This window comes from Aquila chrysaetos, chromosome 7, assembly GCF_900496995.4.
Source record: "Aquila chrysaetos chrysaetos chromosome 7, bAquChr1.4, whole genome shotgun sequence".
NCBI classification, from domain to species: Eukaryota; Metazoa; Chordata; class Aves; order Accipitriformes; family Accipitridae; genus Aquila; species Aquila chrysaetos.
Genome location: NC_044010.1, coordinates 21,522,374 through 21,540,981, shown reverse-complemented (window position 1 = coordinate 21,540,981; position 18,608 = coordinate 21,522,374). Strand labels below are relative to the sequence as shown.

General features: G+C 38.2%; 1 protein-coding gene across 16 annotated transcripts in view; it reads left to right on the top strand.

Annotated features, from left to right (window-relative positions):
- The window catches only part of ROBO2 (roundabout guidance receptor 2), a 952,677-nt gene that overhangs the window by 872,455 nt on the left and 61,614 nt on the right, over positions 1 to 18,608 (top strand). For all 16 annotated transcript variants that reach the window (XM_041124896.1, XM_030020184.1, XM_030020193.1 and 13 more), the window contains 4 exons: positions 247 to 478; positions 6,082 to 6,206; positions 9,000 to 9,171; positions 15,163 to 15,345. In XM_041124896.1, the coding sequence (XP_040980830.1) occupies positions 247 to 478; positions 6,082 to 6,206; positions 9,000 to 9,171; positions 15,163 to 15,345 (712 nt within the window). The remainder of the gene's footprint in view (positions 1 to 246; positions 479 to 6,081; positions 6,207 to 8,999; positions 9,172 to 15,162; positions 15,346 to 18,608) is intronic.

The window sequence follows — 18,608 nt, the reverse complement described above, 5'->3', positions numbered from 1 at the left end:
GAGCTGGAGAAAGTAAAATAGAAGGAAATGTTCTATAACAAGCAAAGTGAGAAGAATGTTCGTTATAGACAATTAATCAACAGTGACTTACAAGAAGGCAGTTTGTTTTTTAAATTCAGCATCTTAACTGTTAATTTTCTCTTTTTCATGAGGACAGAAGTATTCTCGGCAGATGTTTTATTTTCTTTTTATACAGTTTCATTACTTTAATATGTTTATTGACATATTATTTAATACCATTTCTAGGTTGACCGCCAATCCCAGTTTATTCAGGGCTACCGAGTCATGTATCGCCAAACATCTGGCCTACCTTCTCCTGCTGTATGGCAGAATTTGGAGGTCAAAGTCCCAACTGAACGCAGTGCTGTCCTCGTCAGCTTGAAAAAGGGGGTCACTTATGAAATTAAGGTTCGCCCTTATTTCAACGAATTCCAAGGAATGGACAGTGAATCAAAGTCTGCTCGTACCACAGAGGAAGGTTAGTAAAATGGTCAGAAAAGCAACAGTCTCCCATACCTGTTTCACTGAAGGTGAAATCAAAAGTGACCATTGTGGTTATTGTGTGTATGAGTATGTTCAGCTCTATTTCTTCCATGTGATTTCTGTTTGTTAGGTATAGGGTTGTCATTAAAATTCAATATATTATTCAGTTTTGTGCTGTAAGTGTTCCATGAGAAAGCACTGGGCCAGTCCTGTATTATTCCGGCTGATACATCCTTCTAATGTACAGGTGGTTTTGGGTCTTCGTAAAAGTGTGCACTGCAGCCGTTCTTTCATAACCAGTGTTACTGCAATAAAAGACTTTTGTCTGCACTTTGAAAATAAAATTAATAAATGAAACCTTTTATAGATGAGTGTTTGATATTACACACATCTTTCTGAATGGGTAACAAAGTAGATGAACAGTTTGGTTGGGAAGTGAGGACTAGTGAAGGACAGATATACAACTAGTCTGAAGGAACTTTGTTCTCGAGGGTATACCACTTTATTGTTTCTGTTAGCACACCATTCATGAAACTGCCTTATTTAGTCCTTCAGAGGATTCCCTTAAGTACCTTTCAAGCCTCTGTGAAACATGCAGGATGCAGACGTAGTGAACAGTTTACACTGCTGAAATGCACAAGCGTTTATATCTGTAGCATGTAGCATGGTATGCAGTTTTGGTAAAACATGTGCACTCCAGGACTGCTTTTGTATTGAAAAGTAAAGGGAGTGAGGTGAGATATAAATAAATTTTATCTTTTTCTCTTAGAAATGTACAAACCCCCTATCTACCCATCTAATGCAACCTTTGGCTGGAGAATCTGTCCTGTAAAATTAGAGGGATGATCATAACAATGAGGGTTCATCTTCTGTCTCTTTCACTGATTTCTTTCAAAGCAAGGGAAAGAACTACTGGTGAAGTTTCAAAATGCTCATATGGTTTCGATGGGTTTTGAGTGCACTCTTTCCTTCCTGTTGAAGATGCATTTTAATCATTTACAGTAGTCTCCTGAGGTTTAATTTAGTGCTGATTGCCAAGTACTTTTTAATTCTAGAACAGACTCGCTTATTACTCACTTTTCTCTTTGATTTGTTGTGATTATTGCCCAAGAAGTAAGTAATCCTGAAGATAACTTGGTTGTCATTGCTACTTTATAGATGAGGAAATTCAGTGTCCTGCAATATGTTGAAGAGCGTGTAGGAAGTCATTGTTCAAGACTGATTTAGAATTTGGAACTTTATGGTTCCCATTTCTTTGTTCAAACGATAAAGCCTAAATTAGTTGGTAAAGAATATCTGAACAAAGCTTTAAAAAAAAAGGAAAATTGAAAAAAGCTTTCTACAGGTGAAGTTGCTTTTCTAGGTTAAAATATTGGATTTTGTCCCCTCACTAGCAGATTTTCTTCTGGTCCAATTTCAATTGATTTTTGTTGTTTATTTAGTTCATCTAACTGTCTCTTGCTAAAGGTAAATTAAGAACTACTGAAAAAGAGAGAAGATTTTTACCTCCTGTCTGTTTCTATAAAATACTTGAGGAAAGATATTTTCTTTTATAAACCTCAGCTCCCAGCAGAGCCTGTCAGGTGATTTTCTACTTTAAAGGCCACTTTGTTCGTGTGGAATAACTTTCCACATAGTGCAGATTTAAAAAACTTTTCTTCCCTACAGATACATATAACTCTCAGCCTAGGATTTACTTTGTAGATTAATATAACCTTCAAGGAGTCTGTTGGCAAGCATCTCTCTCAAAAAAACATCAGCCTATAACATGTAGTATTATCACCAAATGTCAGCCCCTGTAAATAATTCTTCCTCTTGCTTAGATGATAAAGTTAAGTACTTCCATGAGAAAATTAAGACATCCAGTAGATACAGTTCTACAGATATTTCCTTTATTTCCTCACATTATCTTTGTAATTATATTGGTGTTCATATATTTCAAAAATAACATCAACTAAGTCTTTAATGGCAGTGGTTTGCTTCTCATCCAATGAAGAAAGATGGCATTCTATTTAAAGGTATCTCACTTGCTGTGTCGCCTGTGATTCCATTTCAAAAATGAGCTTTTTTAGACTTGACTTTTAAAAAATGTCAGCTATACTATTTTTAGAAAATAATTTGGAAGAGTGATATGTGCATTGGAAGTTTTTTGCGACACCAAAACAAATAGCCCTGGTAAAGGCTACGTATGACCAAAAGGTAGTGGCAGCTTTCTGCTGGATGGAATTTTACATGCAATGTTACTTCTGAGGCCTACCTCCAAAAATCAATTTTGCTGCAGTTAGACTTTTCCTCTAGATCAGACATTTGTCACAGTTCAGTATCCATCCATCTCCTGCCTCTTTGGCCTTGTGAAGGTAACAAATGGAATTCTGTTTGGCTGCGTCTGGAAAAGATGAGCAGCGATTTGGGTTCTTTCATATCTGTAAGAAGCTGAGCACTGGAATAATTGACCTGTCAAGAAGCAGGCAAGGTGTTCTCCACAAGCCAGCAGCAAGGGAAATGAGAAAACGGTTTTAAAAATGTTATTTTTCAATGTGGTCTATTTAATAACTGCAGCAGTGTCAGACGAGTGGCTTAATTTATATCATGGTGCCAGCTTACAGAGCGATATTATCAGAGAGAGGAAGCAGAACTGTTATATACATATAGGTGTATACACATGCAGTAAGAAGCTAAATAAAATATTTTATTTTATAATTTTCACTATTTCTTTCACATTTGCTCTAAAGATAGATGATTTTTTTTTTTTTTTTAATTATATCCATGGTTTTAAATCTCTTCTGGAATAACTCTGTGGAGTAGTATTTGTTCTGCATATTGTTTGTGACCACAAAAATATGACAGTCAGTAATGGAAGTCTCCTTAGTTTTTATCAGCTGCTCTCTGTCAATTCCTTCTTGCTTTAGTGCGGCTCTTAAAATTATACTTACAGCTGCATTCATCAGCTGCAATTTTAATTTTGCTTCAAACTTACCATATATCTTCAAAGAAAAGACACACACTGGTAGAATATTAACTAGAATATTCATGCAGTTTAAATGCAAAGACAAATGAATACAGTATGTTTGTCTTTAAATGTTATAGTACGGTATTCATTTTACATTTCTTAAACATTTACTCTCCTCTTTCTGTGTTTCCAGGTACGTGTGTATAAGAAATTGTATTTCTGAATGCCTTTGTGTTTGAGGATGAAAGTAAATACATTTCAGCAAGTTGTTCCATTGTACTTGGAAAAAAAAAAAAAAGAGTTATACAGTGCTAAGCTTTGCCATTTTTATGATTATTATTTTTGTGTAAAATGTTGTTCTAATTAATATCACACACATACATTTATTCATGGTTTTGTTGTTATTGAATAACTTGAAGACTTTTAAAATGCTAATTTTTTTACTGTGTGGCAAATTATTTCACTCACCATAAAATACACAATGCAACTATTAACTTCACCAATTTTATGCTTTGCACGATTGCAAGGAGTAGCCCAAGGCCACCTTTCCGTGCTTCACTTGAGCTGGCTAAGAGTCAAATTGCCCACAATACAGCTCTGTTTCTCCCCTCCAGTACACTGTTTCTCTGTGTCATTCAAGGTCACAAGGACTCTGCCAAGCACTGTTTGCTGTGCAGCTGATCCAGTATCTGAAAATGTAGTTGCCAAAATGTGCAGCTTCACAGGACAGTAATACATGTGTCATTTTTCCTCTAAAATACTTTTTTCTGATGTCATCTTGTATGGTCCCTTGTCCCCACCTCTGATACCCCGGGTTTAAGTTGTGTGATTCCTGCAGCAGGCTACTCCGAATCTCCAGGGTTATCAGGGTAAGGATTTGAGCTCAGCTTCTTGAGCCTGTGCAAGGTCATGTGCTGAGGAGCATCCGAAGTGGGAACATAGCCAGCCTCAAAGAGGCCACGGGAACAATAAGGAAATCCGAGTTGACTCAGGAGACTTGAATAATCCTGATATCCGTGGCTGTGTTTCGTTGTGTTAAACCTGCCAGACTTTAACAAAAAGACACCAGTGGCTCTTTGCTTTTGAGAAGTGTGGTCCTAGGATATCCATGTAGTCAGGAATATCTGTTAAAGTAAGACTAGAGCCCTGTTGCCAGAGAGCTTAGCAGTGAAGGAGTCCTCTCTAGATAGGAATACTCTAGACCAGGGGACTGCCGTCAAGAAGCTGTGACACATGATGTGAGATGCCCAAAACCAGAGGGCTATCTAGATTTGATATTGGGGCAGGGGGAGTGATACATATTTTAGGTTCTGGTACAAGGTCTACTATAAGTCTTCAAAATCAGCTTCCATATTTCATATTAAATGTTTTGAGATCAGACTAAAGGCAATGACAGATATGTGGAAGAAAAATTCCATAAGGAATTATTAAACACAAAGTCATTGCCCTGGAACCAAAAGTGTCTAACCAACAGGCTTCTGGGAATTGGAAAATTGTCCTGGAGACGTTCTCACTATATGCTTGCTGTATTAGTTCACACTTTCCTAGCCCCCAGGCTATACCTTAACATAATGCACCCGACTTTGGTGACTTAGCTTGCCACTGCGGTGGAGTTTCAACACTTGCCTAGAAGTTAAGGGGGGGAACGGGGGCACCGCAAGAAGTTTTAAGTGGCTGAGGAAGGACATATGCCACAGCCCTCTGCCATGGCAGCTATAGCTATGGTGGGAGATCCCCTGCGTGGAGATGCAGCAGCTGCCCGCAGAGGGAACTTTTCTTTAGCAGAGCTGCTGCGCCGCTTCCCAAACAACATGTCCTGACAACAAAAGCACCCTGCTGCTGGTGTAGCTGCAAGAGGGGCTTTGCCAGCATAGTTCTGATCACTAACAGCTATGATTTTTTTCTTCACACTTCTAGCCAATGTAGCTGGGCTGGCAAGCAATTGTCTTGTAGATATGGCCTTGATATGCAGTGACCAACCAAACAGCTGTGAATGGTTGAACTGAACAAGACTCTGAAGAGAAAGCAATTTGCCTAGGGAAAAGAGGACATAAGTATATATCTGACCTAACTTAGCACCTCTGCTATTCACTGGCATTTGATGTAAAGCCCTGAATGCTTTAACCCTTTTCCACCCAGGAGTTGCAAGGTTTTATGTTTAAACCTGTTAAGTTAATGTCTTCCTGGAGAATAAATAGGAAAAAAAAGATCCTTAAATGTCTGCTGCTCACATTATTATTAGACCATGTGGGGAAACAAGAATCAAAACACTTTTCAGGCCAGGTGAAGCAGCCTCACATTATGACTTGGTTGATATATCCATAGCTATCTGTGCATATTATGGAAAACAAATGCAAGCATGAGAATAATTCCAATGCAAACTTAAGAAATGCTAAATATAAATAAATGAGGAGTGATTTGTATTGATTCTCCATTGCCACAATTCCACATTGTCATTCAGCACTATGCTTCTCTTCAGAAAAGCATTTTTCAAAATTGTCAGTGCCTAATAAAATGTGCATACCTAGGCCTGCAGGGAGTGTGAACTTTGTATACTGTCTGCTTGCTCTTACACTGTTTCAGCAAAATTCATGCTCTAGCAAATGGATTAACGTCTTGCTTTTATTTTTTCCCTCTCCTTGGTGTAGCTCCAAGTGCCCCTCCTCAGTCTGTTACGGTCCTGACAGTTGGAAACCACAACAGCACAAGCATCAGCATCTCCTGGGATCCTCCCCCTCCAGATCACCAAAATGGAGTCATCCAGGAGTATAAGGTAGAAACGATTTCTAATGGGACAGTTGTGTGTTTAAGGAAACAGCCTGCTTGAATTACAGAACAATAGCACTGTTTATGGATTTAGATTCTGACAACATTTACAGCTGCCCATATAATTATACGGAGAAAGAGGACCAACTGCTTGTGGAATTGTTTGTAATTTTTTTTTTAAGCAGTACTACTGTTATATTAAAAGCAAAAATACCATGAGCTAGATCTGGAAGAGAGCTGTAATTGCCTCCTAGTTTACAGTGCTTCTCTTTCTTGCTTTTCCCTGCTGTGGAATGAGAAGGGGTTTTTTTTTTTTGTTAAGGGCTTCTGCATTCTCAAGACAGGCAGTGAAGTCCCTCTTTTAGAGTGCCTTCAATCTGGCAGAAAAGCTGGCAGGAAAGACATGTCTTCTTTCCCCTGCAAAAATGCTAATCCTAACACTTCAAGGTTAAAGTCAAGGACTGTGGCTCTGGGAGAATACAAGACTTCTGGGTACTATCTCTGTCAAGATTCACAACTTAAAGTGCTAGGTTGTTTGCTCCAAGGAACAGGTTGAACACCACTACTATATCCAGAGTTTGTTATATGAGAGTTGCCTGCATTGGTTGTGTTTTCTCCTTCTTTATTGCTATGATGGCTAAAAGTATCCACTCCTTATATATCTTCTTAAATTTTGTTGTAGTCTGTAATTCCCCAGTAAGCTCACTTTTGCACAAGTATATTTTCACAACATGGAAAAAGGGCAGTGTGTTATTGGAGTGGAGGACTATGGAGAAAATCATCAGGCAAGGTTCAGCATTGTCACAGGCTTGTGACCATGGAACACACTGTTAAATAACTTTGCTGTGGCTGACTTGTATACCTACTGTAAAATTTTTAATTGAAATAGAGCAGGGCAGCTTTCTTGACAGTCCAACAAAAGGTGGAAGTGGTGGATGCAGCTTACTTCACACAAAAAGATGTGATTTTTTTTTTTCCCCTGCTGTATCTTGAGGGAACACAGCATCAAGAAGGGAGAAATGCTTGATTTCTAAATCAGCTAATGGTTCAACCTCTTCCAGCTTATGGCTGGGTCAGAGGGATGCCGTAAATGCTTACAATATTTATGTTTAGCATAGCACTTCTTTTGTTTTGCTTTTAGTCAATATCAAGATTTATTAATCTCAGTATTCTATTGATCTCATTTTCATATGAATTAATAATTATCTTTTGGCTTAATTAATCTTGATACTGACTCCAGTGTAAGTCAATATTAACCATCAAGGGCTTATAAGAAAATAAGTAAAGCACACTCCTAAACCAAAAAAATATGTAGATATGAGACAAAGTGGGCTGGTGGTTAATAAAAGCCATGTTCCAGGTGAGTGCTCAGACCTCTAGGCTGTTTATAAAAACAGCTGGAGTCACTACCTATTACATCCCTTCTGTGTAAGATTAGGTGGCTGCCTGATTAGTGAGCTGGCTACAGTGAATGTAGTGCAGAGTTTAATACTTTCTTAAGTATAAAATGGCTGCTGAGGTTTCACAGTACATTTTCTCACAAATTGAATGTAGATCTCTTGATTCCACTTCAAGCATCAGAGTGCCTGTAAATTCATTTATGAATTAAATGCCTTTAATTAGGGTCATCTCATAGCTGCTGTAACCTCAGATCAGGACAGACAAGGATTGAAAGAATGAATGCAATAGTTTCTCACCCTAATGCATTCTGGCCTGCAAATAAGATCTACCTGAGCTTGGGAGAACAAGCATTTCTTTTGCCCTCCAAATCTTCCTCAGTGTCTTGCAGAAAAAAGATAACGTGTGATAAAACACTGAGTAGGGTCACAAATAAGGGTAAAGAGAGCATTGCTGTTGCTTAGACACATCAGTTGGTTGCTGATAGTGGTTCCCACAATACTGCTTTCTTCTGCTATTATAATTATGTAGTATACATGTGATATCTTTATGCATTGATTTTCTTGAGTGGTAGTAAATGCTGTCTTTAATAATACAGAAGCAGTATATGCAGATAACATTAACTGAAGGAGAATCCCTAAAAGGTCTTAGTTTTGAAGCTTCTTGGGAAAAGCCTATGGAAAAATGCAAGAGAGAGACATAACACTCTGAAGTCATAGACCGTTCTCATCACAAAATGCCAATTGAGATTATAGAGTGTTTTTTCTGTTTAATTAGAGAATAATTGAGTCAGGAACTGATCTCTGGATTCCTGAACAATGTAAGTAATCACAAAAGCAGCAGTAAAAAGTGAGTTTGTACTTTTTCCATTTAAGAATTTTCATGTATCCCTGTTGTGCAGTGAAAGGAAGTTGAAAAGAATTTTGAAAATTGTTTCTTTAGTACTTTAAGAAGTGTTTCAACCTGTGCTGGTATTATTTGGTGTCCTTTTGTTATTCAGCGGGAAATTAAGAACAAAAAAAATGTGGGTTTTTTTTAGGAAAGGTTTGGCGTTAATCACATTACTGAACAAGATTTCAATTAATGTATAACACGTCTTTTTCACTTGGATGATTCTGGTCTGTGCTTCTAAGAAGTGTAACTGCAGAATTTGCACTCCATGGAGAGCCGAAGTCCAGAGAGGTATTTGCAAGCAGTCTTTGCAGCTAGCTTGGTCCTATGCTAATCTGGGATAGCTTGCTAAACTAAATCATCCCAATTCCAGCTACCTCTGGACAGTAACATTATTAAGAAGTCCAAAATAAGTGATTGTTATGCAATACCTTGATATGTCATATCTATGCACAATTGTTTATGAGTATGAAGAATTTTGTATTTTTTAACACATGAACTTTTGTCCCAGATCTGGTGCCTAGGTAATGAGACTCGATTTCATATCAACAAAACAGTAGATGCAGCCATTCGGTCTGTAGTAATAGGTGGCCTGTATCCAGGTATTCAGTACCGCGTGGAAGTTGCTGCAAGCACCAGTGCAGGTGTGGGAGTAAAAAGTGAGCCACAACCCATAATAATTGGTAAGTGATTGTCTGTTGTGTTGTTTTGTTTTGCCTGTTTCGACTTTTAGAAATGCTTTCATAAATCACTTCTGGAAGCATAAAAATCCATGGAGCAAAAGACTAGATTTGAATAGAGCTAGTTAGTTAGCTTTTAACGTCCCACTGCCTGCTGACATTGTGTCCTCTTTGTGCAGAGTTCTCGCAGCCAATGGAGGGAATTATGTTCCTGAGACATATGAGAAAATGCAGATTATCTAGTGAAACTGATTTAATTTTTTTAAAAATTAATTTACCACTTCTGCAGGTTGAGAGATTTATGGAACTAACAGCTTGAGCTCCCTTTTCTCCTGTTCAGATGACTGTAATATTGCCTTACTCGTACCGTTGGTGCCTAAGGCACTATTTACAGTTAGTTTTCTGAACATTTGAAGTCAGTGTTTCGCAGACATCCCAAGCAGATGATCTTCCTCTGTCAAAGAATAAGTGGCCTCTAGTCCACATAGAGAGCAAAGGTAGTATAATCATCCCTGCCTTTGAAAGGACAGTTTCTTAGTAGTGGTTTCCATGCTGAATTAATTTCCTGACCCGAGGGAAAAACAGATTCTGTTTCTTCTGAAATTCTTCTCAAGTAGAAAATATAGTCAGGAAAAATATGGGAAGGGTAAGACTAGGAGAAGTAACCATATTTAGCAAAACTGAATTGAGCTGTGCAGAGCAGCACCTCTTTTGAGTGTGTAACACCAGAATTTTGTTGCTTTTATCTGTATGATCTCATACAATTATTACTTAAATGGGCTTTTGTTTGTTTGCGGGTCTTTTGTTGTTATTAAATATTTTCTATCTAGAAAATGTTGTGAACACAATATCCCAAACATGGACTATTCTGTTATGTGTAGACCTTTAGAAAAGGCTGTCCCCTAAACATTGCTTAAATGTTTAATGATATTCAAGTTCCTTATGCATCAAAACAGAAATTGGGGTATGTCAGCTTTAAATGTATTGTCACTGGAGAAGGAAGTATAAGAGTGGAGGTGAAGGTAGCACTGGTTTTAGAAGGCGGCAGCCACAGAAATGCCAAAGAAAAGAGGGGAAAAAAGCTTTTTAGAACTGAAAGCAAGAAATTGGTTTTTGAAAATGCAAGAAACCTGCCATTTAATAGGCCTGAATTTTGGACCTCTGTGTAAATAACTGATGTTGTGAGACTAGTCTGTCATTGCATTTGCTTTAAGCAGGACTTCTTTTTCTTATTTCACTAGGGAGTCCATCTACCTATGGACTAAACACAGGGGGCTCATTCCAGCAAAACATTTAAGTGCATTGCATTTTAAGCACGTGAGTAGCCTTGTGTCACTTAATGTGTTGTGAGTTAAACTTGCACCAAAGTGCTTTGCTGGATGATTCCCAGAATGCCCAGCCCTGCATCTGGGTACAGCCCTTCATCCTGACTTTTTCCTTACAAAAAATGTCTAGTATAATCGAGAGTTAAATGTGGAGAGAACTGTATTGTTGCAGGAAGGAGGAAAGGGATGTTAGGATGCAAATAAAGTACAAAAGAAAGAAAAAAGTTATTTGGCATTTAGAGACTTAATTTTGCATTGTTAAACTTACAGTGATATTTGTTCCTTAAATGATCCCAGAATGTCTGCTTCAACAAGTCTGTCTGGTAGCATCTTTGCACATTTAAGAGTCCTTTGCGTGAAAAGTAAAAGAGAGTCTTTTCTGTTTGGGTTGTGTTTCTGTTCTAATTTCTGTTTTCCCTTTTGGGAGCCCAAAGCTGGATGTGGTTATTACTTGTATGGTTTGTATATCCCTTTTCTTTAGGTCCCATTTTTCTATTGCTTATGAATTGCTGACAGTTATTTCTCAGACTATAAATTTGCTTGATAAAGGTAACAGTGTTTAAGTGATATCATTCCTGGAAAATCTGAGTTGGTACCACTCTATGTTTGACTAAGAATCAAGAACATAAAATAAGGGAATTAATTTTTTAGGTATATTTTAAAAAAATAATGACATGTATTGATAATGAGCTAATGAATAAACCTCAAAACATCATCATGAATGGGAAAACATTATGGAGCGATGGTGTTATAATGGAGTCCTATACGGCCTGGTGCTTGGCTATACTACTTAACAGCTTGCAAACAGAATGAACAACTGTAGAAATACTGAATTATGGAGAGAGCAGGTCAGTGATGCAGAAGAGTTAAGCCATGTTGCTAAACAGTATGACTTTCATTGTCATGAAATACAGAGTCCAGTGTATAAAAAGAAAGAAGATGTTATCCTTAAATATAGGATATGTTCTTCTAAGAAGAAGGTTTTTTTCTGAAAATAACTGATTTTCATGGTGGGTAATCAACTACTGACTTCCCAGACCAATTCTAGATAACAGACCCATGACCATCCCGAAAGTAAACCTAGGAGAATATGGAGCAGTAGGAAGTATATTATTTCTTTAGTTAGAAATTGTGTCACTGTTACAGGAATCCTGTGCCCATACTTCAAGCAGGACGTTGAAAAATTTTATGGAAGACTCCAGAATAAAATTTTTATGATCACTATTGATACGCCAAAATATTTCACTTGGAAAACCAGAAATAAAATTGGAGATAACGGCAATGTTGGTTAATGGTATAGCTATTATTTCTCTTCATCAGTTGGCCTGTTCACTCTTACGTTCCATCATAGGCATAATAATATGAGGAACAGCTGCAAACTTTCACAGTAATAGGTACAATCGAATCTGATGTGTCTAATTAATTTTTGGTCCAACAAATTAGTTTTGTTCTTCATTACTCTCCAATGGGAGGAAGACATTATATTTCATTATGTTTTTGTCTTTAGGAACAATGGAGCGTTACAGGTCGCACACTTCCCTTGTCTATGTTCTAATTAGTTGAACTGACAGCATTGTTACAGAAACACCTGCAGTATATGAAATAGTACATTGGTACCTTGGATGACATATTTATTACTTCTGCTTAAATATAATATAAAAAATTACAAAATTAATGCTGTTGGTTTCCCCAAACCCCAACAACTATATTAATTTTATCAAACGTCAGTGGGTAACATTCATCTGTATCCATTTATTTTTTGGTCATTGAATTCCCGAAGCATATGTTATTTTGACATTTAAATGAATTATTACTTTTGCAGTTGTAATTGCTTGGCACTGAAGGGTAAGAGCAAACAGCCAGACTGCAAACTTTAGAAGGTAATTTGGAGACAAATTGCACCTTCCCCTAGAAGAGAGGGAGAGTGTAAAGTCTGCTGAAAGCTCTCCCCAGGCTCTCTGCAGTTTGTTCTCACATCCTCCATTCTCAAAAGACTGGTTTCTGACCTTAGAGAAGAAAACAGGATCTTTGGACTTTTTGGAGGCTTTAGCAGGAAGTAGTTGTTCTTTTCGTGAGTCCAGGAGCATCCGCTCCCAAAGCCGGTGTGTCTGAAGTGCTTCCCTGCCCGCTCTTCTCCATGGCAGCATGACTGCCTCCGAAGCAGCACCATTACCTGTTTCCTCACCATCCTGCTGGTTTTACCTCTCCTCCAAAGGGCACAGAAATTAACTGAAAGTTAATGGCAATTAGAGCAACATCAACTCCCATGCTGATTTCTACTAGAAAATCAATTGTATGCCTAGAAGAGCATGCCGTAGAGTGCCTCTTTCTATTAGTTTTACTCTCAGCACTTCCTCTTTCAGCACTGGGGTGCACCTATGGATTGGATCCATGGGCAGAAAAAAAGGGGAAAATCCGATAAAGGAGCCACTGCTACCTTCCTTCTTTTCCTTGTCACAGGTGCTCACTGAGTTTTATTCTCGCTTACTGCATCAGGACCGGAAACCATCGGGCCTTTGGCAGTGGCAAGACAAAATAAGGAAGTGTGGGAAAGCACAGCTGCAGCTACCAGGCCCTGACGCTAGTAAAGCTTACCAGCATGGCCAGTATAGACTGGTACATGGTACCAGTACTGGCGTACTGCCTTTCTATACATTAGCAGGCATAGTCTATCCGCATCCTTCTGTGGGACCTATTTTGTTTGCGCGATGCCTGTTTTGTTTCTTGCAGAGAACTACTAAAAGCAAGCCAAGCTCTAGCACAGTTTCAGCAGACTGTTCACAAAAGCAGACGGTCATCATTACTAAATATTGACATGGTGCTGAAAGAGAGAAAACTTAATAAAATCATCGAGATCATTAACAGTGTGATAGCAATGTAATGCAGTGCATCGCATTTCTTCCTGAGTAGCTCAGACCAGCTCTGAACGCAGCCTAGGGCCTGAAGCTGCATCTTGGCTGGGGCAGAGCCGGTCCCCGCGGTAGAGGGGCAGGCTGGGGCAGGGAAGGCACGATCAGCCCGACGGGCCCTCTGGGAGGGATCCTCCTTCGCAACTTGACTGGGTCTCCTGCAAAGAGGTGTCCATGGAGATAAGACTGGAAGTGTCAGACTTCTCACATCTGCTTTAGCCAACGACCTTGTTTGTTTGCTTTAAGCTGAAGCTGGTGTGCTGACAGAGGGGCTGTTCTGTTGAAAGAAGTGAGCGGTAAACTTAGCCATTGCTGAATTATAGAAAAGGAATATGTACGTTTTCACAGCAAGGCATAATGCTACAATACTTCTAATAATTTCCTCTGAATGACCATTTCAGTGTTTTATTGCCATATTCTACTACCTTTACGTGTGTGCGATAGATTCTCATAATTGAGAATCATAGTATTTGCATCTTCTTTGCCTCAGTAAAGTAGCTACTCTTGCAGCTCTTCAGCATGCATACAGGCATCTGATAATACTGCATAAACATTTCAAGGATTGAGGTATATAAATGCTTTTACCGGAAATGACAGATAATTCTTTCACTAATTTCAGAACTGCAGAGGTGGGCAGTTTATATCAACTGTACGTATAATCAATATTCATATGTTTTGCAGCAAAATATGTTCCGCATTTCTTAATTTTAAAACTAACCATTTTCAACAAGGGAAGGTTTGAAGTAGAAAAGTGCTGGCCCTAAAACTATATGCTTTAGCATTTCCTGAATTTCAATTCACATTTTTTTATGAGCATTTGTTTTCAAGCCAGACAGCAAGCTTTTCCTTTTGGAAAAGTTCCCTTTTAGAGAAAGAGGGGAAAAAAAGACAATGGGAGCATCTACTGAAATTTACAGGTTTCTAATCTAATATACACAATTTAAGATCCTATATAGTAATTTTGGTGCATACCACTTCAATTGGTATTCCATGTCATAATTATTTCTTACAGGTTGATGTTAAGAATTTGTCATGCCTCTTCTAGGTGAAAAAAAATAGCATTTGTTTCTGTGATTGTTTAAAGCCTACCATTAACTACATGATTTTCTGCTTTGTGTCAAAGCTGATGCACTTAGGATTTGTATGGATTGTTTTCCCCATGAAATAATTGCTGTAAAATGCATCTTTGCCCCAGTTGAAAATATATATATTTTATTTTTTATTTTAAATTTGGAAACTCTAGCATGCAGCAAAAACAAATGAGTTAAGTAAGAATTTCTGGCATGCTGACAACAATGAGAGAAGGAACTGTCTTTTGATGTTGTAGCACATTTTGTATTTGGATTTCTCATTTGGAAAAAGCTATTTATTGATTGCTTGAGCTTGGGTTTTTTTTACTGGTTTCCTATGATCCATTTTCTCATCATTGTATTCTGTCTATAATTATGTAAAAACAAACCAACAGACATGCATATTGTTAAAAAAAATGGTCTGGACCATCATCTGTTAGATTACTTGGGAGAGTGCTATAGAGCTATCTTTTCAAATATATGTTTGCAAAATTGCAATGGATTGTGGATTTACTTTCTAGAAACACTGGTTTTCAGGTATGCATTGGTACTCATTAAAGCTCTCCTACTGTGGATAGTTCTTTTGAGGTGCATTACTGTTTTTTTTTAAATTTTCATTTGCAGTATTTTGTTCCTGTTTTTATTACAGAATCCATAATAACAACGTTCTGTCGAATTTCTTTTGTGCAGGAGGTCGTAACGAAGTTGTCATCACTGAAAATAACAACAGCATAACTGAGCAAATCACTGATGTTGTCAAACAACCTGCCTTTATAGCTGGCATCGGTGGTGCATGTTGGGTAATTCTGATGGGTTTCAGCATCTGGCTGTACTGGCGCAGAAAGAAGAGGAAGGGGCTCAGCAATTATGCTGGTAAGAACAGTAACTATTTATTACCATCTCAGCAGGTTCTATCATGAAGAGAATAGGTGCTGTTAAACCTACTTAAAAAACATGTTGAACTTACAGCAAAGGTGGCCTGGGTGAATTTTGTATGCTTGTTTTAAATGTATGCTGTGAAAATGCTGGTGTATGAGAAGCTTTAAGTGCATTGCTCGGTACCACATTCCATCATTATCATAAGACAGTCTTTATTTTTCACATCTCCAGTACATCTAGCATAAAAAAGTACAAAGAGGATTAACTGTACCTCTTGCTCTTTGCTCAGAAGGCACTCTGTTAGTGGTCCAGCTCCATTTATGTGCTCAAGTGTGAATTGGACTAAAACCACACAAAGAATGTTAGAAAGAATATTTGGTCTTCTCCTTCTTCATTCTCATGCATTTCCATGTCTTTGAAGCCATGTGCATGGGAAATGAATGGAGGTACTTAATCAGCAACTCCATACCTATAGCTGGAGAAAAGAGTGGTGTATTAGACAGAAAAGTGTGGTCAAAATTTACCTGTGGCAGAAGCCATAAAAAGTTTTGTCTTGGAGGTAGAACACCTTGGAATGCCCTCACAGTGTGATCCCTCTTGCACCAAATGTGTTGCTCCAGTTGCAAATTAGTTTTTGAAAACTACATTTTAAAAAATAAATACATTTGCCAAATGAAAATATTTTCTTCCTCCCCAAACCTGTTTGTTTTGTGTATCATTCTGTGCTTCAGGATTCTTATGGATTTTTAGGAACTCAGGTGAATTACTATAAAATGGGTCACTTGCCTAATTTAACACAAAAAAACTCTTCTTCAAATGTTGGGGTAGGTTCTTTTGTAGTGCTTACTAACATTTTAAAAGAGAAAGCATTTCCTTTTTGAGCAAAATTTTCACACTTGAGGACACAGCATATTTAATGTTGACATTATATCACACTAAAGTTACACTAGTACTCTTCTATTTAGAAGTTATCACATGCAAACCCAAGGACACAGGTTCCCTAACTGGCTGAGCATCTCTAACAACTTGCCAAAACCCAACATTCATACCCTGCTTGCAGCCAAACAGTCCTATGCCTCCTCACCTTGGTGTTAGCCATCACCAGACGCCTCAGTATCCTGTCTGGGCTCACTAAACCAGAAGGAAGGTATTCTGTGTTGTTTTTCAGTCCTTCCTGCTGGATTAGTTTTACACTGGCTTAGTGAAACAAGGCAGCCCAAGAAGAAATCAGACGAGCAGTGAAAGCAGAGCAAGGAGAGACCCTTTCAGTGGCTCTTGGGCTGACTCGGTTTCTGTGGAACCTCACCTTGCATCACCATGTGCCCTGTATCATTCATAGGTTATGCTTTTTGCCAAGGTATTTTTTTCTTTCCTTTAACAGCAATGACTTTTACTCTCTGAGAGGTGGGGTGGTGTTAATTGAGAAACTAACATATATCACACACACCTACACATGTGTTTATATGAAGTATCAGTCGAGATCCCAAGATTTTTCATATTAAGAGAGCTGTACTCTTATTCCTCTTAGGAAACAGTCCTATACATAAACTTTGGACACAAGCTAAGACTACTCTTTTTTTAAAAAGCGTAATTATTAGCCCTGTATGTGAGTTGGCATGTTGGGAGGGGGGGGAAGATTGAGAGCAAAGTCTTTTATACCTTAAAATGCATAGCTGTAAATAATTATAATAGTCATTATAAACAGTGTGTCTCCTGCAACTCATTCCTTCTCATGATGTTTGCTGCATCTAAGTGTGATGTGAACATTGTGTCATGACACAGAATTCCCATCATCAGAATTATGAAATAGTGTATGCTTTCAGCAAGGAAAGTTTGTAACAGATCGTGCTTCAAAATTCACCCTAATGTTTACAATTTGGAGAACGGCATGTCCACACAGAAAGTCTTCAAATGTGACTGTCAACATTCACTGCTCACCTTTCCAACCATCATTTCTCATTGGCTGCTGGCTGGTTAGTGCTTTAAGCTCAACTGTTATGTCCTGCTTATGATATTCAACCACAACTGAATAAATTCCAGAGGAAACTCGTGCCCTGCAATTAGCGCTTATTATCAGGGTGTGTAACTCACAATGTGTTTGCTTTCTTGTTTTACAGTTCAGTCCTTCACCTTCACCCCTGCAGGTACTGTCCATTAGTCTGTCTCTTACCTCACCAACACGTCATTGCAAACATTAGCTATCTGTTTATGAACATGTGAGATATGCAGAATTAAAAGCAAATACAAGGAGAAATACTTCTGCTGCCTATCTGTGATAAAAATGTAGCATTCATTCTCCTAGTGATTTCAGGGGAACATAAAATCTGCCACCATTAATGTCTCTGTCATTATAATTCTGCATACTTCTTACTCATCTAACTCCTCGAAATAATGCAGTTTTGAAAGTAATTTGCAGGACAGGATGCTTGAACTAACTTAACATAAACAAGCATTAGTTGTATATAACTGAATTTTGATTTTAAAGCTCAAAAAAAGTACCTCGAACATTTTTGAAGATCTAACTAGAGAAATGGAACTTTCTTCCACTTCAGCTGTTAGTTGCATATGTGTTGGCCTTACCATGAGGTTCAGATCTTCAAGCAATCTAGTGATTAACCTATGTACACATTGCCTTTACAGTGTTTTTGAAATTGAAGCATTTGTTTTTCTTCTGCCTACCCAATTCAAAGCTGATATCCTAGTTTTCGTATCTTTAATAAACATAGCATACGGTAGACCATTATGGTAAGCATGATTAAAGATATGTGAGGAATAAATGAAGTGTGGCTGAAACAGCAGGTTGCAAACAGCTTAGTCAACATATGGATAGCCAGGAAAAATAGAGTGTACAGTTAATAGTAATAATTAATACAAATAATTAGCTTCTGCTTTCATACCTAAGCTCAAGATTCAAAAACTCAAAAATAATTATACCTCTGTGTTACAGTGTAAAAGGCTGATAAATCTCAGCATTTTCCAGCAGAAGTCTGTAAAGCTTCTTGCACTTAGCTTGGCCCCTCAGTTGCACTTACCAAAGCTGTCTCTTCTTCTGTCCCCTCCACCATGTGATAGAGGCCAGTCTTCCTACTGCACTGCTGAACCGGTCCTCATGATCGGCTAGCTGCTTTCTCACTCTTGCTTATCTTCAGCCACAGCCTGAGTGTTTAGTTTAGCAGGAAAGAGCAGATGACTGCTGAGGCAGGTGAGCGAAGGTGGTGGTGTCTGCCCCAGGGGCCTGTGACATTGTGAGGGAGAAG